The 20,915-nt window shown below is 45.3% G+C and overlaps 1 protein-coding gene across 29 annotated transcripts in view; it reads right to left on the bottom strand.

Annotated features, from left to right (window-relative positions):
• The window catches only part of MAPK8IP3 (mitogen-activated protein kinase 8 interacting protein 3), a 174,831-nt gene that overhangs the window by 54,713 nt on the left and 99,203 nt on the right, over positions 1 to 20,915 (bottom strand). For 10 of the 29 annotated variants that reach the window (XM_034782838.1, XM_034782851.1, XM_034782839.1 and 7 more), the window contains 6 exons: positions 20,833 to 20,844; positions 19,362 to 19,379; positions 16,676 to 16,733; positions 14,639 to 14,791; positions 10,647 to 10,728; positions 3,123 to 3,274 (listed from right to left, as the gene is read on the bottom strand). In XM_034782838.1, the coding sequence (XP_034638729.1) occupies positions 3,123 to 3,274; positions 10,647 to 10,728; positions 14,639 to 14,791; positions 16,676 to 16,733; positions 19,362 to 19,379; positions 20,833 to 20,844 (475 nt within the window). The remainder of the gene's footprint in view (positions 1 to 3,122; positions 3,275 to 10,646; positions 10,729 to 14,638; positions 14,792 to 16,675; positions 16,734 to 19,361; positions 19,380 to 20,832; positions 20,845 to 20,915) is intronic. The other 19 variants (XM_034782842.1, XM_034782863.1, XM_034782854.1 and 16 more) reach the window with 10 other exon arrangements.

Here is a 20,915-nt window from a genome sequence, read left to right as displayed (position 1 = left end):
CAATAAAGTCATTGTTCCTTCACATTCATGCATTCTTTATTAATTCATCACACAAATAGGGGGATAACTGCCAAGGTAGCCCAGGAGGGGTGGAGGAGGAGGGAAGGAAAAGGACGCACTGCAGTTTAAAACTTTACAACTTTAACCCTTATTGAAGGCTAGCCTTCTGATGCTCAGGCAATCATCTGGGGTGGAGTGACTGGGTGGCCGGAGGCCCCCCACCGCGTTCTTGGGCGTCTGGGTGAGGAGGCTATGGAACTTGGGGAGGAGGGCTGTTGGTTACACAGGGGCTGTAGTGGCGGTCTCTGTTCCTGCTGCATTTCCTGCAGCTCAACCATACGCTGGAGCATATCAGTTTGATGCTCCAGCAGCCGGAGCATCGACTCTTGCCTTCTGTCAGCAAGCGGAAGCCACCTATCCTCTTCAGCCCGCCACTTGCTCTCTTCAGCCCACGATTCAGCCCGCCACCTCTCCTCTCATTCATATTGTGCTTTTTTGCACTCTGACACTGACTGCCTCCACGCATTCTGCTGTGCTCTGTCAGCATGGGAGGACATCTGGAGCTCCGAGAACATATCAGCCCGAGTCCGCCATTTTTTCCTTCTAATCTTCACTAGCCTCTGTGAAGGAGAAACATTTGCAGCTGGTGGAGGAGAAGGGAGAGGTGGTTAAAAAGACATATTTTAGAGAACAATGGGTACACTCTTTCACATTAAATTTTGCTGTTCACATTACACAGCACGTGCTTTTGTTACAAGGTCGCATTTTTCCTCTTATATTGAGGGCGTGCCGGTTTGGTGTGAGAGATTACTCACGCAGTGCCAGGCAACAGATTCCGGCTTGCAGGGAGCCATGGTAAGCCACAGTCTTTTGGCTTTTTAACCTTCTTAACACGTGGGAATGGTTTCAAACAGTAGCGCCCTCATTTCCCATACCAAGCGCCCGTTGGGTTGGCCATTTAAAATGGGTTTGCAATGTAAAAGGAGGGGCTGCAGTTTCTGGGTTAACATGCATCACAAACCCAACAATCCCCCACAAACACCCAATTCTCTGGGATGATCACTTCACCCCTCCCCCCACCGTGTGGCTAACAGCGGGGAACATTTCTGTTCAGCCGAGCAAGAACGGGCACCTCTGAATGTCCCCTTAATAAAATCACCCCATTTCAACCAGGTGACTGTGAATGATATCACTTTCCTGAGCATAACAAAGGGAGATAAGGAATGGATGTTGTCTGCATGCCAGCAAACACCGGGACCATACGCTGCCATGCTTTGTTATGCAATGATTCCAGACTACGTGCTACTGGCCTGGCGTGGTAAAGTGTCCTACCATGGCAGATGGGATAAGGCAGCCCTCCCCAGAAACCTTTTGCAAAGGCTTTGGGAGTACATGAAGGAGAGCTTTCTGGAGATGTCCCTGGAGGATTTCCGCTCCATCCCCATACACGTTAACAGACTTTTCCAGTAGCTGTACTGGCCGTGATTGCCAGGGCAAATTAATCATTAATCATTAAACACGCTTGCTTTTAAACCATGTGTAATATTTACAAAGGTACACTCACCAGAGGTCCCTTGTGTGCCCTCAGAGTCTGGGAGCATGCCTTGGGTGAGTTCGGGGGTTACTGGTTCCAGGTCCAGGGTGATAAACATATCCTGGATGTTGGGGAAACTGGTTTCTCCGCTTCCTTGCTGTGAGCTATCTTCATTGTCTTCATCACCATCTTCCTCGTACCCCGAACCCGCTTCCCTGTTGCGTGATTCTCCATTGATGGAGTCAAAGCACACAGTTGGGGTAGTGGTGGCTGCACCCCCTAGCATGGCATGCAGCTCCGCGTAGAAGCAGCATGTTTGCGGCTCTGCCCCGGACCTTCCGTTTGCCTCTCTGGCTTTGTGGTAGGCTTGCCTTAGCTCCTTTCACGCGGCACTGTTGTGCGTCCCTGTTATGGCCTCTGTCTTTCATGGCCTTTGAGACTTTTTCTAATATTTTGCCATTTTGTTTTCTGCTACGGAGTTCAGCTAGCACTGATTCGTCTCCCCATATGGCGAGCAGATCCCATACCTCCCATTAGGTCCATGCTGGAGCTCTTTTGCGATCCTGGGACTCCATCATGGTTACCTGTGCTGATGAGCTCTGCGTGGTCACCTGTGCTCTCCACGCTGGGCAAACAAGAAATGAAATTCAAAAGTTCGTGGGGCTTTTCCTGTCTACCTGGTCAGTGCATCTGAGTTGAGAGTGCTGTCCAGAGCGGTCACAATGAAGCACTGTGGGATAGCTCCCAGAGGCCAATAACGTCGAATTCTGTCCACACTACCCCAAATCTGACCCGCAAAGGCCGATTTTAGCGCTAATCCCCTCATCGGTTTAAAGGGCCCTTTAAGTCGAAAAAAAGGGCTTCGTCGTGTGGACGTGTCCAGGCTTAATTCGATTTAACGCTGCTAAATTCGACCTAAACTTGTAGTGTAGACCAGGCCTTGGAGTCCTCCATTCAAGAATTTATTCTGGCAACATGATTCAAATGATGACACGGACAAAAGGAGCTGAGGTACAGCCATCTCCAGTAATGAAAGAGACTGGAGTAGATTGTGTCTCTATGTGTGTATGATGTGGAAACAAATGCTGTCAATTTAAAGTGGTATCAGTAGTATCAGCTCAAATCACTACCAGGGCCACAGTCAGCCCCTGGTAATTGGGGGCTCAGACATTGTTTTCATTTTTAGCTGCAGCCACAGAGATTCATTAATCAGGGGCCATCTTTACTCCTCATGTTATACTTTCCCATGTTACTTTCATGTTACATGTTACTTTCCCATATTATAAGGCACATACAGGGAACTCTGCAAGATTCACCTTAGCCAGCAGGACCAACCCTAAACACAACCACTCAGGGCCTCCATGTAACTTTGACAACTCACACTCTCATTCTCAACCCCAGCCCCAGCTACAGGAACCAGAAGAGCAGGTTTTAAGCATCAGAGACCCCACTATGTTCTGAGAACTTTCAGCAACTCACAACCTAATTTCTTTATTTGGGCCCCACAAATTGTAAGGTCCAATCTACAGGCCAAACGTGTGACCAGATTGTGCCCCCCCTCCTATTGTACAGGAACTCCCAGCCTCACCTGATCATCTCTGTCCACCTGACAGCTTCCTGTAGCTCCATTAGCCTCTCTTTGTACTGGTTGCGCTCCATCAGGACACGGGCCATCTCTACACGGGTAAAGCGGCGGCGCTGGGCTATGGGAATGTTGTCCTGCAGGGGGGAGGAGCACTGCTTCAGCCAACAAGAAATGGAAGGGGGTTGAGGTTAGTAACGAGGAAGTCAGGAGATGAAAGACACAATTGTCAGTTGTCTGCCTATCTTGTTTAATGTTTCCCCTCCCACCTGAGGCTCTAACTGTAGCCAAATGGCTTCAGCAGCAGTTTGGAGACAAAAATCAGGGAGCACCATATAACAGCATTTGTTCATAAGATGGGGAAGAGATGGGAGGCATCCTGCTCATTTTCAATAAGAAGAGAAAATGGTAGGGCAGGGGGAACTGCTGCAACTGATCACCTGGCATGACTGCATTCACCTGCTCCCTCTCTCAAAGTCTGGCTGATTCTCTGGGGAGGATACCAAGGAGGCACTTCCTCCCACTAACCACTGTGCAGCATGAGGAAAAGGACATGGTCAAAATTCCCACGTGCAGTAATTCCCCAGCTAACCAGTGCTAAAGGCTAAAAGTTAGGATGGAGCACAACAAGCATCTTGGGTTAGAACGGGTGCTCAGCTACCAGGACCGGGAAGGAAAAGGCATCTGTAAGGGGAGGATAGAATGTTGCGCATGATTCACTAGACACAGACCTGGAAGAAACATGGGCTCATAGTCCTTGCATTCAAAGAGCTCCCTAGCACTAGGCTTTTACAGACTGAAATATACTAAGTGGTTCTAGTGGCTCAGCCCTCAAAATCTAAAATTCCAATGTTCTTAGTGGTTACCTGTCAAGTTAGAAAAAATGAGTCACTGAAAATGCAAGGCACATGTAATCACTGACATCTGAAAAACAAGAGAATTTCTGTGGGGCTCAGCAGAATTTCCTGCCATATGGAGATTGTTCAGGTAAGATGTCCAGCAAGTTACAAGCGCCGGGCTCAAGCTGGTTAGTTCCTCTCTGCCAACTCCCAGTAAGAAAAGGTTACTGATTGTAACTGGTTCTTCAAGATGTGATGCAGATGTGTATTCCACCGACACCCAGCACACCAAAGCCAGAGCCTCTTGCCTAGCAGTACCCGTAGAGGGGTGGTGCTCATGGCTGTGGCTCCTGGGGCCCTGGCTATATGAGGCAGCACTGCCCTGACCTCCCTCAATTCCTTCGCACCGAAATCCCATGCAGAGGGGATGGAGGGTGGGTCATGGAACACATGTCTGCATCACACCTTGAAGCACCACAATTACAGTAAGTAACCATTTCTTCTTCGAGTAGATGCAGACATGTATTCTGCTTAAGTGACTCATGAGCAGCACCCCAATCCAGACAGGGCTCCGAGTCTACTGAAATAAAGATCACAGGATTGCCCTTCTGAGGCTTGTGCCTGCTCTGGAAGATGCAGTAATAGCACAGTGGTCCATAAATGCATGTATGGATGACCACATGGCGGCCCTGCAAATGTCCAGTATGGAAATGTCACTGAGGAACACTATCAGTGTCGCTTACACTCTCCTGGATGAGCCAATATCCGCTGAGGAGGTGCAGCTGAAGTTCTCTCACATGCAGCCCTAATACAAGATTTTATCCATCTAGAGATGGTCTTTGCAGAGACCACTTGCCCCTACTTGCAGTCCGCATATGACACAAACAGACGAGGCAAAACACGAAACCTTTTAGTCCTGTCTAGATAAAAGGCTAGACATTGCCTGACCTCCAGAGTATGAAGGCGTGGTTCTTCCAGGGAAAAGTGCGGCTTAGGGAAAACACCACCTGATTCAGATGAAACAGAGACCACCTTGGATAAAAACTTTGGCTGTGGTCACAGCATTACCTTATCCTTGGAGAATGGAGTATCACCATGGCATTGGAAAAAACTGACTTCCCTTGAATCGGGGGATGGAATGCTGATATTGCTGCCAAATGCACTCTCAGTGAACTGAGCGCAGGCCCGATTTCTGAAAATGTAACAGGTACTCCAAGATGTTCTGGATGGAAGCCTCTGCTGGTTGGATCCCATGGGCCAAGAACCCCAACAAGAACCATTTCCATTTTGCTAAGTAGGTCGTCCTACTGGAAGATTTCCTTCTGTTGAGTAGGACTTGTTGGACAGCATCCAAGCACTGTTCTTCCTCTTCATTTAGCCATGACGTGCAGGGAGCTGATCGCAGGATGAAGGGTGCAGCTGTGGTTCTGAGCAAGCAGGTTGGGATGGAGAGGAAGCGATATAGGAGGTTGAATTGACAGAGCGAGGAGATCTGAGAACCAGCACTGTGTCAGCCATCCTGGAGCAACGAGGATGAGCTTGGCCCACACTGCTTTGAGCTTGAGGATGACCCGAGGAATGACTGGAATAGGTGGAAAGCATACAGAAGAGTCAATCACCAGCTGCAGTGGAAGATGTCGGAGGGAGCCTGGGTGGAGGCCATGTCGAGAGCAGAATAGCCAACACTTCCTGTTTTTCCTCATCAAAAAACGGTTGATCCTGGGGGTACCCCATGTTGCAAAGACAACCCAGAGAACGCTCTCCTTCAGAGATCACTCATGGCTCAGGGAGAAAACCCTGCTGAGATGGTCCATTAAGACGATTATGCTCCCCTGGCAAATGGGTTGCTACTTGAGTGATGTCTCCTCAATGCAAAATTGCCACAGGTTGATCGCCTCCAGGCAGAGTAACTTGGAATGTGCCCCCCCATGCTTGTTCACATAGTACATTGCAGTGGTATTGCTGGGGAGTATGTGAACCACTGTGTGTCGGATGTGGTCTCAGAAGGTACAACATGCATTGTGGATGGCCCAAAGTTCCAACACATTGATATGGAGTGAAGCTTCCTGTTCCGACCACAGGCCCAGCACCCTCAACGGGTCCAGATATGTCCCCCAACCCAGAAGGGAAGTGTCTGTAACAACAGACTTGGTCAGGGGCAGCCTCACAAAGGGGACTCCTTGGCACATGTTGCGAGGGTAATTCCTGCAAGGAATCCAGGACTGGTGGAGGAAGGTGAAGCAACCTGTCCAGAGAATGCAAGGCAGGGCAGTAGACCATCCTGAGCCACATCTGAAGAGGGTGAAGGCCCAGGCTGGTGAACTGGACCACTTGCATGCAAGCGGACATATGGCCCAACAGGCTCAGACATACGTGGACTATCATGGAAGGCTGAGATTGCACACTGAGGCAGAACCGTTGAATTACCTTGGTTGGTCGGCAAGAACGCCCTCACCCCCGTGGAATCTAACAGGGCCCTGATGAACTTGATTTTTTGAGTAGGAGCCAAGATTGACTTTGCAGTGTTTAAAATGAGTCCCAGACGGTTGAGCAAACGCAATGTGGTGTCAATGTGGGCAAACACCTCTTCTCTGGAGCTGCCCTTCAGCAACCAGTCATCAAGGTATAGGAACTCCCTTCCTCCTGAGATATGCATGACCATCATCATGCATTTGGTAAAGACTCAGGGGCCAGAAGAGAGCCTGAATGGGAGAACCATATAGTGGAAGTGACATTTTCCTATCACAAAATGCAGAAATTTCTTGTGGTTCAGTAGAATTGCCACATGAAAGTAAGTGCCCTGAAGGTCCAGAGCAGTGAACCAGTTGTTCTGAGACAGTGCGGGGAGGACAACCGATAGAATGACCATGCAGAATCTCATGTGCTTGATAAATTTGTTGAGGCCACAGAGTTTGAGAATCTTGCCTTGAATTTCAGTATCAGGAAGTACTGGAAGTAAAAACTGTGCCCCCGGTGTTCCGGCAGAACCTCCTCCACCACTCCCGTCTTCAAGAGAGAGCTGACCTGTTTGATGAGAAGGTGAGAGAGGGCCCTGCAGAGGACGGGGAAGGGATGTGGGAAGGAGACATGGAGGTGAACTGGATTGCATAGCCTGATCTGATACGGTCTAGGACCCAGCTGCTGGAGGTAATCAAGTCCCAAGCATTGTAAAAGGGGATGGAAAGGGCGGGGTAGTGACTGGATCAATGCTCCAGAGGCTGGAACCGGAGTCAATAGTATCAGGTTTCTGCCCTTCCCACTTGGTACCAGGGAAGGATCAGAGATACCCCCACCATCCTGTGAGCCGGCGCCAGTTCACACTTTTCCTGGGGGAGGCAGAGGAGTCACCCCACGACCTGGAGCAATCCCGATTGGTCTTATGAGACCTCTTCCTTAGCACTGATGACAGAGAACAGCTCCGCCATCTCTTGGGAGAGGCAGCAGTGCTCTCTGAGCCCGAGGGTGATGTTCAGTCCAAGGAGGCCTTGGTACTGGATCAGGCTGCATGGCCTGTTCAAGCAGGAGCTGCTTGACGCAAAGGTCCCGCGCCACCTGAGTCCAGTTCTTGAACGATTTACAAATCAAACAACGCTCTTTAAGGTGGGCTTGCCGAGACAAAGCAGGCACTGTGTGTGAGATTGCTGTTGGTAATTGCCCCTCCACACAAAGGACAGTGTTTAAACCCCAGTGAGCGCATCACCAGGGGACACTAGCTATTAACTACCACTAACTAACTAACTATATACAATAAACTAGGCTAAGATTAAATGCGAGGTTGGGAGTTTACAACCACACAGAGCTCTGACTTCAGCCACGGGTGGTGAGAAGGAACTGAAGGGGATCGGGGCAGCACTGCCTCACATAGCCAGGAGAGGGACCATGAGTACAGTAACTCCTCACTTAACGTTGTAGTTATGCTCCTGAAAAATGTAACTTAAAGTGAAACGATGTTAAACTAATCCAATTTTCCCATAAGATTTAATGTAAATGCAGGGGGTTAGGTTCCAAGGAAATTTTATTGGGGTAGATAAAAGGCATTATATACTGTACAGTATTGTACTGTGGTTGGGCGGTGCCCCGGCTTACCCCACACAGGCACAGCCTGCTGCAGGCAAGGCCACTAGGAAGCACCTTGCGCAGCAGCAACGGCAGCTTCCCCCAGAAGAACAGGCGCCAACTTTGCTGGGGGATGCTCCAGACACCACTCCACTCCAGGCCCACCTCTTCCCACCCCCACTCCACCTCCTCTCCGGAGCACCCCACATCCCCACTCCTCCCCCGCCCTCCCAGAAAGTCCTAAGCGCTGCCAAACAGCTGTTTGACGGCGGGGGAAGTGCTGGGAGGGAAGGGGAGGAGGCTGAGAAGAGGAATTTGTGCAATGCTCCCTTTTAAAGTCGCTGCTCTTCCACAGAATCTTACAAGCAGTGGACAGAGCAGGCAGCCAAACGACGTTATAAGGGAGCATTGCACAACTTTAAACAAACATGTTCCCTAATGGAGCAGCAATGTAACTTTGAAACAACGTTGAGCAGGAGGATGTAAAGTGAGGAGTTACTGTACTCTAAGGGTAATGCTGGGCAAAGGTCTCCGACTCCAGCTTCAGCTTGCTGGGTGCACATACCTAAATGGAATACACATCTGCATCTACTCAAAGAGGAATCTCAATGTCTCCATTTGTAAATGGCCAAGGTCCCCGCTCCCTGCCAACAACTTTCCGTCTGATTCCCTGAGGAGGATAACATAAGTAGGCCTTCTTTTAGTAGAGGCAAGTATGGCTGTTGTGGGCTGGTGTATCTGCATATGGACCAGAAAAGGGAAAAAGATCTTACATGCTACACTCCCCTCAGGGGAAGGGAAATGAGAGCAATGCATGATAAGTAGCAAAGACCTCCATGACAGCTGGGGAAAAAGGCTGCCTACCGGAAACCTTAAATATGTTGGAATCATGCTACCAGGAAGCAGCATTGAGTTTTGTCTATAATTGTTGATATCCCCATTTCATCCCAAAAGGCTGATGTAACTCTTTTGGATGGTGCAGCACTACACCAAAATGGGCTAGTGGAAACTAGCAATCTAAAGCCCTGCTTCTTCTCCTTGAAATTCACTCATCTGAGTGGCAGACAGAGGAAGTATGTAACTGAAGAGGAAATTACTATTAAAAAATCTAGTGGGAGTTGCATTTTATTTTATTTTTTTAAAACACAGGACTATTAGCACAGCTCAGCTCAAAAAAGAACCCTTCATCCAGCATTCACAGGAGTTATTTGCAAACTTGCCATGAACTCAAAGCTTTCAATAGGCTAAATTCATCTCTGGTGTAACTCCAGTTAAGTCAATGGAATTACACTAGTGATTAATTTGGCCCAATACTTTTCAGCCAATAAGAGCAGAATGTCTTTTCTGTGTGCTAGGGTGGAGAGAGGAGGTGGATCAGATTTCCTGTCACATAAGAGGTGATATTTCCAGGTGTATTTCTATCATTCCCTAGTTTGTCTGGTTTTTGGCTACATCTGGGCTAGGTTGAAAAACTGGAAATTCCTAACCTTAGCAAAAAACACCCAAAGAAATGACCACAGAACCATTGGACTGGACAGAATGGAGTAGATCGCTGGTCCCCCTCCTCTGGCATCCTGCATCTGGCAGTGGCCAATGCTAGATAGTTCAAAAAAATTATGAAAAAAAGGAGTGTAAAAAAAATTTTCTGTCTCAAAATTGGGTGAATGTAAAGCCTTTAGGTTAAAATGGTTATTGCTATGGAACTGGCTAGAGTTTTCAGATCAGTGCAAGAGACACTGCATAAAATCCTTTCAGGCTACAACATAACTAACATCATCAGACAAGCTCATCTGTGTAAGCAATATGATAATGGACTCCAGCAAAGATTGTCCAGTTAAACTGATTGCAATTTGAATAAAGAGGAAAATTAGATGCTATGGGAGGAACACACTGAAGAGGGCATTATTCTAGCAATGCTGAACAGAGTACTGATATACTCTGAAACCACCTCTTTGAACAGCAGGCACCCTGAGGACACGATGAGCTTAGTCACTGAGAAGCGATTCTCCCTGCCAGCCTATGATTTGACATAAACAGGCATATACAGAGGAAATCACATGCTGGACCCAGTTGTTGGCAATGTTCATAGAATCATAGAATATCAGGGTTGGAAGGGACCTCAGGAGGTCATCCAGTCCAACCCCCTGCTCAAAGCAGGACCAATTCCCAACTAAATCATCCCAGCCAGGGCTTTGTCAAGCCTGACCTTAAAAACCTCTAAGGAAGGAGATTCCACCACCTCCCTAGGTAACCCATTCCAGTGCTTCACTGCCCTCCAGGGGCAGGGATAGCTCAGTGGTTTGAGCATTGGCCTGCTAAATCCAGGGTTGTGAGCTCAATCCTTGATGAGGCCACTTAGGGATCTGGGGCAAAATCAGTACTTGGTCCTGCTTCTGAAGGCAGGGGGCTAGACTCAATGACCTTTCAAAGTCCCTTCCGGCTCTAGAAGATAGGATATCTCCCTTTTAAAAAAAAATTCAGCAGTAACAACCTAGGGTTGGCCAGCTTTGCCCTCATCATCAACAAGGGCAGAGCGATCTGTATCTCAGTGACTTTGAGCTAAAATTCAGATAAAGTAATACAGAACAAGAATATTAACCCCTTCCCCCACAGGCATTTTAATAATGTAATATACCAATTCTGTACAGAGATAGCTGCTTACATCCTCCACCTCTTCTTTGGGTTCTCGTCGGGCAACGATCACTTCAGATTTCACTCTAGAAAACAAGAAGAAATCAAACAAACCAGAAAGTAATATGTTGGCAGCTGTTGCTGGACAGATTCTAAGTCACCCTTTGGAGAACTATACATAAAAGAGTATGAAAGTATAGAATATATTTACCAAGCCTCTTTCCCACTGTGACCTGTACAAACAAGCCACCATGGGCCTGATTCTGACAGTCTTACTCATGCTAAGTAGTACCTTACTCTGTGAATAGTTCCACTGAAATCAATGGGTCTACTTGCGGAGCAAGGGACCTTTTGACTTCTGCAGGATCCATTCCTGCTTCCTCCTAAGATATGTATAAGTTATGACTAGGAGTGTCATGTGTGATGTTTGTGCAACTGGGCATTACTCCAATGCACTCTGTGAACATCTCACACCAATTGTAATATGCTTATCTCAAAGGGACACTGTCCAGTAGTTTAGACATAACATTTAGGATTTGGTTTTAAAGGGGTTTTATAAAACATCATATGAATAGCAATGTTTTCATTTTTTATTTCAATGATAAATCATTTAAAAAGAAACATTCCTCTGCTGGGTTTACAACCCCAACACTGAAGTGCTGGGCCAAAGTGAAACTAACCAAAAGAAGTATGAAACTAACTAGTCTAATGTCATTGCACAAGCCAATTGACGTGAAAAAAAGCAAAAATCCAGTATAAATAGCAAAGAATACATCAGATTTTTTTAAAGTACTGAAGTTTAGGTAACCTAAAGGATTCCTAGTAAGACATGGTAACAAGTTTATTTAACCTTACAGTATCCCTTTAAAACAATGTACTCTCCACAAGATATAAGCATAAGCAAGTCTACAGTCTGTATTTGGTAACCAATTCCCATCTGAGAGAAGCAATGAGGTCTGCAGTATGCCCTGAGAAATCACAATACAATTGGGATTTACCTAATCAGCCACTGTGCAACCATTAAATAGGAAACATAGCCCAATATACAGCCTCAGGGTTTTTCTTAAAAGAAAACTTCCCTCTTGATATTCATAGCAAATAACTTTGGATGAAGTTAACATGATTATCCCATATTAGTAATACTGGCAGTGCACTGATATGGCAGTAAAGTAGGGCTACTATAATTTCAGGCTACTGAGAGTACGTTCCTATTTCTAAGGGTACCAGTGACTTTTTTCTCAGTGAGATTCATTTCTCTGCAACCTCTGATGTTCCCAGGGCCCTGATGTAACTTTCAGTCCACAGGCTCCAAGATTTCAGTCATTCCTGAGCTATAATAGCGGACCAGTCAATTTCCATTCCACGGAGAAACAGTTTGTATACAAACGTGAACTGTTCTTAACCAGGAAAAATATATTGGACTGTTGATAAAAAATTCACTGCCCAACAAAACAAAACCAACAAATGTTTAACCGATCATACCATGTTCCTGGCCTTCTCATTTTAAATAGAGGGTGCCTTCACGCAGTGAAAAAGATTTTAATACACAAGATCATTCCACTACAACAATAGTGGGGGAAGGAAGACTGAAAAGATTTTAATAAAATGTTTAATGCATTTTTAGGAGAGCTTTAGTTTAAAGTATCTACAGTGAAGTTTATGTCTACTTGAATTACATCACACCTTACTCAAAGAAGACAATGGTTCCTTTTTGAATTTCAGTCATCTTGGACAATAAAAAGAAACTAGTCTGTATCGTTTTTGTTACTAATCTGGTTCTCGTACTTAGACTGGCAGGGAAAAAAGGAGGTACTCTTCCAGGCTCTGCCCACAAAATAAGCTCCACCCAAAATGAGATGCCATTCACAGTAGATTGTGCAGATGTTCAAAATATGAACGTGCAGCTCTGAGCTCCATTGGACTCCTTGTGCTTGACTCCCCTCAGAGGGGTTGCAGTATGATGATAGGCTCTGCTAGGTTCCTGGGGGTTGGCTCCCACTTGATTAGGGGAAAATAATAAATGGTGGTATCTCCCAAATGCCACCCACTTATGGCACCAAAATGAGATGTCACTCTCAGTCAACTGTGCAGATCTGTGACTCTCCACCTCATTCTGAGCAGGAGGGAGTAAATAGTTAACAATATTGACATTTAAATATCATTACTCGGCATCTGAGATAACCCTCTAATGAAATGAATGGGGCAGTTCAGCCCTCTGAGAGCTATTGTTCCAGACTCTTGGCATTCTCATATAGACATCTCTGCTGTGGTTGCAGTCTGGTCACATTTCTGAAGTTTTCTTCTGAACCATAACAGCTAGAGATTCTTTGAAAGTGAAAGCTGAGATTCTGGAGACAGCAGCTTCAAAAAGGTGCTGCACAACATAAGGGCATGTGCCAGTTGTGTCCAAGCCCTGGAATAACTGGTTTTAATCACTGCTGGGAAATGTTAAAATCTAACAAAAAAAGTTCTCATGCAACTAAAAAAAAAAACGAATAAATTTTTTTTTTTTTTACTTAAAAAGCAAGAAAATCAATTTTCATATCTAAGACAGGAGGTACCCTTGAATTCCAATCATAAATTCCACGAGGGAAAATAATTAAGCTGACAGCAGAGGTGTATGAATTAGCTAGGGTTTTTTGTGGCCTTTCATAGAATCATAGAATATCAGGGTTAGAAGGGACCTCAGGAGGTCATCTAGTCCAACCCCCTGCTCAAAGCAGGACCAATCCCCAACTAAATCATCCCAGCCAGGGCTTTGTCAAGCCTGACCTTAAAAACCTCTAAGGAAGAAGATTCCACCACCTCCCTAGGTAAATCATTCCAGTGCTTCACCACCCTCCTAGTGAAAAAGTTTTTCCTAATATCCAACCTAAACCTCCCCACTGCAACTTGAGATCATTACTCCTTGTTCTGTCATCTGGTACCACTGAGAACAATCTAGATCCATCCTCTTTGGAACCCCTTTCAGGCAGTTGAAAGCAGCTATCAAATCCCCCCTCACTCTTCTCTTCTGCAGACTAAACAATCCCAGTTCCCTCAGCCTCTCCTCATAAGTCATGTGCTCCAGCCCCCTAATCATTTTTGTTGCCTTCTGCTGGACTCTTTCCAATTTTTCCACATCTTTCTTGTAGTGTGGGGCCCAAACTTGGACACAGTACTCCAGATGAGGCCTCACCAATGTCGAATAGAGGGGAATGATCATGTCCTTCAATCTGCTGGCAAGCTCCTACTTATACAGCCCAAAATGCCGTTAGCCTTCTTGGCAACAAGGGCACACTGTTGACTCATATCCAGCTTCTCGTCCACTGTAACCTCTACAGTTCTGCAGAACTGCTGCCTAGCAATTCGGTCCCTAATCTGTAGCAGTGCATGGGATTCTTCCGTCCTAAGTGCAGGACTCTGCACTTGTCCTTGTTGAACCTCATCAGATTTCTTTTGGCCCAATCCTCCAATTTGTCTAGGTCCTTCTGCATCCTATCCCTACCCTCCAGCCTATCTACCACTCCTCACAGTTTAGTGTCATCTCAAACTTGCTGAGGATGCAGTCCACACCATCCTCCAGATCATTAATGAAGATATTGAACAAAACCGGCCCCAGGACCGACCCTTGGGGCACTCCACTTGATACCGGCTGCCAACTAGATATGGAGCCATTGATCACTACCCGTTGAGCCCAACAATCTAGCCAGCTTTCTATCCACTTTATAGTCCATTCATCCAGCCCATACTACTTTAACTTGCCGGCAAGAATACTGTGGGAGACTGTATCAAAAGCTTTGCTAAAGTCAAGGAATAACACGTCCACTGGTTTCCTCTCATCCACAGAGCCAGTTATCTCATCATAGAAGGCAATTAGGTTAGTCAGGCATGACTTGCCCTTGGTGAATCCATCCTGACTGCTCCTGATCACTCTCCTCTCCTCTAAGTGCTTCAGAATTCTTTCCACCAATCAAATATCAGGAAGCTGTTTGAGGCAGTGGGTGCAGCACTCACCTTTTAAGCTCCTCCTCCAGTTCCTTGACTCTGTTCTCCATCTTGGCTTTGGCCTGCTTTGTTGCTTCAAGCTCTCCCTTCAGCACCTCCTGCTCCCCAGACAGCTGGTCCACCTTAGCAATCAAATCATTCTTCACAACATTCAAAGCATTTCTTTAAGGCAGGGAAAGGAACAGTAAAGAGAGATGCACTGAGAACAGAAACTGCCTCCTACAGGCAGCTGAGAAAAAAAATCACACATGCCACAAAAGCATTCAATGTAGCGGGAACTCACAGAAAAGGGGTGGGGTTGGTGGGAGGGAGTAGATAGGAACACAGGAATTGCCAGACTGCATCAGACTATCTAGTCTGGAATCCTGTCTCGATTGGCCAGCACCAGTTGCTTCAGGGGAACATGTGAACAAACCACAAAAGGCAGACATAGTGTAATCTGCCCCCCATGTTAGGTCGCATCTTGATCACTAATAAAGTTTGGCTTAAGCTCCACTGCATGAGGTTTAATATCCTTTCTATTATTTTTTGTTATCATTCAGCTGTGGATATTCTTGATAGCCATCACATCCCTTTTTTGAATAGTGTTACGTTTTTAGCCTCAACAATTTTAATGTGGCAATGAGTTCCACAGTCTAATTGTGTGTTGTTTAAAAAAGTATTTCCTTTTATTGGCTCCCAATTTTCCTCCTTTCAGTTTCTTTGACTGTCTTTGTTCTGGTATTATGAGACAGAAAGAACAGAAGTTTCTAATCTACCTTCTTGATACCATTCATGGCTTTATATATTATCATGTCCCCTCTAATTTGTCTCCTTTCTAAGGTAACAATCCCAATATTTTCAATCTCTCTTTATATGAGAGATTTTCCAGGCTCTTTATCATTCCCAATCCCCTTCGCTGAACCCCCTTTAATCCTGTAATATTCATTTTGAGATGGGATGACCAGTACAACACACAATAGTCTATATAAGGATGTCCCACCAACTTATGTAATGGCATTATATTTTTTCTGTATTATTCTACAGCCCATTTCTTATTCATTCTAACTTTTGGTTAGCTTTTCTGACTACAGCTGCACACTGAGCAGAAGTCTTCATTGACCAGTCTACAATGATGGCCAAGTCCCCTTCTTGTGTTGATACAATTAATTTAGAACTCTGACAGGTATGTGAATAACTTAAATTTTTCCCTCCAATGTATGTTACTTTGCATTTATCAACCCTGAATTTGTTTGTCATCATACTGCCCATTCACCTAGCTTGTTCAGGTCTCTTTGAAATTCCTCACAGTCCTCTCTGGTCCGACTAACCTAAACATCTGCAAATCTTGCTATCTCACTACTCATCCCCATTTCCAGATCACATGTACTATATACATATACTAAACAACAAAGAACATAGTATGGAACCCTGAGGCACCCAGGTATTAACTTTTTGCCATGATAATATCCTACTATTTGTTTCCTATCTTCTAGCCAGTTTTTGATCCATGACAATACTTTGCCTCTTACCCCATGACGACTTAACTTTTTTAGTAGCCTGCTGTGCAGGACCTTGTCGGCAGGCTTTTTGAAGTCTAAATAAATTATTTCAACTGGTTCTCTTTTATCTACCACTTTGCTGATATGTTCAAAGAATTCTAAGACATTTGTGAGTCGTGATTTTCCTTTGCAGAAGGCAATTATTGCAGTGAAGAGTTCAGAACATTATAATTTCCTAACGGTCACCTGTCCCATTCTGGACTGCTCCAGCTGCCAACGAAGTTAATGAAAAGCCTGCCATTGACTTCAAGAGGGGTAAGGCCCTACAAGCATGTGTGTGGAATGTTCAGTCAAGTGACTGTACAAAAGAAATATGCAAAGGAAAGCCCCTCAAACATGGCTTGAGGAAGAGGAACTCCAAGGAGCCAAAACCATCAAAGAAAGGTTGCCAAACCAGAAGCCAACATGTCTCGATGAGGCAGGAGTTCTGATGCAGATCTATTCCAAGATGACAAGAAGCATATAAAAATAGATAAGCAGCTCAGAACATGCAACGATTTCTTACTTGGTCTCCAGAAGTTGCGAGTTCTCCAACAGCAGATTCCCCACTTCTTTGCCCATTCCTGAAAAAAGAGGCCCGGAAGTTTTGATCTGCACCTCCAGAAAGACAGAGCCTTATTCTGGGCTAATTGACTCATGCTTAGGAAGAGAAATAGCTTTTGCTAGGCAGCCTTACAGCTGTGTGTCCTGCTGCAGAGTGCCTCCTGCTGAAATAATACATAACAGCAGCAAATGTGTCCGTGTGTCTTTTCTGTAAAGAATACAATTTTTTTTTTACCACTTACCTAAATACACACAAGCTTCCTTGAGGGGATGGGCCAAGGAGATGGTTGCACTAAAGCTGGTTAGGAGAAGCTGGGTCTAAGACTCCCACTCCAACCCTGACGTACTACAACTGTTCCTTATAGTGACTGCTATGGAGGGAAGCTAGGAGTTCAGGGGTTCTTAGTGTCCACAGATTTATAGCAATGCAGAGTGTTGTCCAGTTTACAACCCATCAGCGGGTGTCACAAAATTTTTGCTTTTCTTAGTATAGAAGCCAAATCCCCAGTCCTTAAATATACCCATTTTCAGAATTCTTGTAGCCAGCTCCATGCACATGAAGGCTCCATGGCACCATCCTCGTCCTACTACTGCAATCTTAGCAGGGTTTTACATAGGGTGCCCCCTTGTTTCTTTAGTTTTATTTAGGCATCTCTAAAGATATTAAGATTAATTCAGAGCCACAATACTGCAGGCCCTAATCGTAAAAGGTGTGCCGCTGTGGCACAAATGCAGCTCGCACACAGGGCTATGAGGTTGCACTTTTGCATGCACATTTTTAAAGATCTGAGCCTAAGAGCGAGGGCTGAGTTCATTACTTTTAAGTGAAACTGAAAGGGGACCAACCCATCAAGGACAGTTTCCTGCTCGAAGGGACTCTTTGGGTTACAGCTATAGAGACAGTCCCCTCCCCAATGGGGGCCAAACAGAATTCTAGGGGGTAGAAGCATAAAGACAACCCCTCTCCCCTCATGGCATGACACTGATGCTTAGATAGCATTCTCTCACTACAGATGATGAAGTACAAAAAGCTCACACAACTGCCATGGTTTGCGTGGAAGTTCTCCATCATATTACCTTGCTGTACAAAAATTCCTTCCTTTATAACAGATATAGAAATTATTCAAGGTGTAAACTCACTTTTACAGGAAAATAATAAATGACTCACACTTGAAGTAAATGGAAGTTAGAGAAACAACACTTCGACACACAGATCCTCTTCCCACAATTAGATGGGATGGGTTCATGATGGCAAAAGCAAATTCCCAGCAAGGATGGACAAGAAGCAGCATTTTAAAAAGTAAAAATTAAAAAATACTGAATAGACAGGAAATGAATCACTTTGATGTTTCAGGCTACGTGTTCTCAGGGTGCTGGGGGTGGGGAACACTACAAACACCTCAGAAGTGGGAGACAAAAACTCCAAGTTGGGTGTTAACCTACTAAAAACGTATTTCTGTTGTGGGGGAAGAGGAATGAGAAATGCCCCCTTTCTTTCCTCCTACAGATGATCACATATGTGGTACGGTGCTATCCACTAAGCTCAGAGATTATGGGCATGGGACTCTGGTTATAAAGTGACTAGGGATGTAAAAGTTTAACTGGTTAACCGATAAGCATCAGTCTTATTGATTTCAGTTAACAATTAAACTCCCCTGCCGCCTGTGCCTGGGAACGAGGAGGCAGTAGAGCCCCGCGCACCAGCTAGCAGTGGAGTCCTGGGCATAGTGGGGCAGAACTCCTTAATGGCTAACTGTTTAACCGATAGAATTTTAATAGGTTAAACAGTTACTATTTTTAAACTCTACTTATATCCCTAAAAGTGACATTCCCACCCCCTCCTACTGGCTTTTAGCAATAAACTAAATTAAATGTATATCTAATAGCATTTTCAGAAATGGCATAATGATGTTCCAGAAGCAGAAGGGAGGAATGGGAGTTCATGTGTAGGACCTTCTTTGGATTACTCCTTTCTGCATTTTGATTCCCTTGCTACTTATTGGGTACTGGTGCATCTCCAGTACAGAAAGGAGCTGTGATGGAGAGGATCAGCCAATCACCCCAGAACTAGAAGCTCCACACTGTCCAAGCCACAGATATCTTCCCAAAAACGGCACAGTGGAAACTACAGGACACCTTATCCCAGGAATGGTACAGAGGGCTATTTATGTAAATAGAGGACAGGAGACAATCTTCCCCAAAGCAGCAGCATGGTATTCCAAGACAACCTGATCTTAGTGCACAGAGTGGGGAAACTCTGAGAAGTTAGCAGAGGGACAACCCAATCTATATGAAGAGAACTCTGGGGTGGAATTAAAAGGAGATCTTTTCATGTACCCCTGCATGCAACCAAAGTGAGGAAAAACCTGGGAAGACAGAGACATATTTTACAGAGTCATCCCATACTATAGATCTTCCATATTCAGACAGACAGTCACAGTCTGAAGCATCAAAGTGGATGATCAACTACATCCAGAAACAAAAGGGAAGCCCAAATCCACAGAAACTTAGCTATTGTCTCCTGTGTCTAAGAGATGACATCACCACCACAAAAAACAAAACCAAGAGAACTCAAGAAGCATGAAGAGATGTTGGGTGGACAAAAGGAGTTAAGAAAAAACATATTTTAAAAATGGCCTTCGCCTTACCAAAGAAATCATCCCGCACTATGAGAGCCATTCCATACGAGAAGGGGAAACAGAAAGAGATGGGGACAAAGGGAGAGGGGAGAAAGAAAGGAAGAGAAAAAAGCAGCCATTAAGTACCAATCTGTAAACAGCAAATAGAGCAGCTCATCAGTGTGTATGAATGTGTGTGCGTGGTACATACTATGACGTGTGTGATACAGTGATACATATTCATGTATGTGTGCATGGTGTACATTGTGATGCTCAGTAGGGGCAAGTCTATATCCTGCTCACTAGAGCTTGGCCTAACAGGGATTTAAAGCCTGAGATATCAGAATATGCTCCACAGGATTTCCTGTTCCATTTCCATCTTAATCATCTCCCACCCCCACAACAAAGGTAACTAACCAGACAGCATGGACAGGGCATGGGAAAGACAGCGGGAGAGGGAAATTAAAATGGGGGGAAATCATAGTTTATATCCAGGGTGCCCTTCCTCTCTTTACATAGGGTCAAGCCCATTTCCTTACACAGGAACATTCCACATGCCCACTCACTTCAGTGGGGCTTTTCCTGGGGAAATATCTTAGGCTTTGGTCTTTCATGGGAGAATGATAAAGAAAATCCAGACCAAAAGAAAGGAAGATGCATGCTGCTTTCCCTTTCCTTGACAAAGCTCTCTCAGTGCTCTGTAGGCCCAACCCTGAGAGGCACTGGCTTTCTCAACTCCCAGGGAGTCAATGGGACATGAAGTCACTCAGCACGTCTGCACTGCCCCCAAAGACATTTGTATCTGCACATCAACTGCCTTGGATAGGCAGTAAAGGCCCAATCCAACTTGGGAACTGGATCAGGCCCTAAGTGCACTGTAAGAGAAGGATCAAATTCTCCAAATGTAGGGCTCCCAGGGATGACTTCTGATGGCAGAATGTGGCCCTAAAGCAGTGAGTTTCCTTTACAAAAACAGCGTAATAGGAAGGCACAGAGACAGCATCTGCAAAATGTTTAACCAGGAGGACAAGGCTTCAACAAAGAGCAGAAGTTTTGCCACTTTCAAGTCCATCTCAATCTTCATTCATTTGGAGTAAGGAGAAGAACCTAAGCTAGATTTCTGTGCCCACCTGGATTGGGCTTGGGGTACAGCTCCTGCCCTGACAAAAAGGAACTTTCCACCCCAGACTAGAGGGAAAGACATAGTAGGGTTTCCTCATGGTCCTATTAAGAGCGTGGAGCGAACCTACAGAAAGCCACCCAAAAAAAAAAAAAGGCTTATCAAGACATAGCAGGCATGTGAGCATAAAGCAGAGATGTTGTATTATATCAGGACTTATCAGTGCAAGCCAATCAAACAAGGAAAAGGCAGAACAAAGGCTGCAAAACCAACTCTGATTGGACAGCAGCAGGGGAGTATCATGTGTATACCACATCATTCAATCTAAACTCAACAAGGATAAAGAGAAACAAGGAAACTGAACAGAGGAGAGATACACACCTGAGAACTCCCCTAAGGGCCATGTCCAGCGAAGCACAGAGAGACAGGGGGGAAAAGGAAGCGAAAAAAGGATCAATCAGTGA

The sequence above is a fragment of the Trachemys scripta genome, chromosome 10, assembly GCF_013100865.1.
Source record: "Trachemys scripta elegans isolate TJP31775 chromosome 10, CAS_Tse_1.0, whole genome shotgun sequence".
Lineage (NCBI taxonomy): Eukaryota > Metazoa > Chordata > Testudines > Emydidae > Trachemys > Trachemys scripta.
The sequence above is the reverse complement of the archived record's forward strand: the minus strand, read 5'-3'. Positions and strand labels throughout refer to the sequence as shown.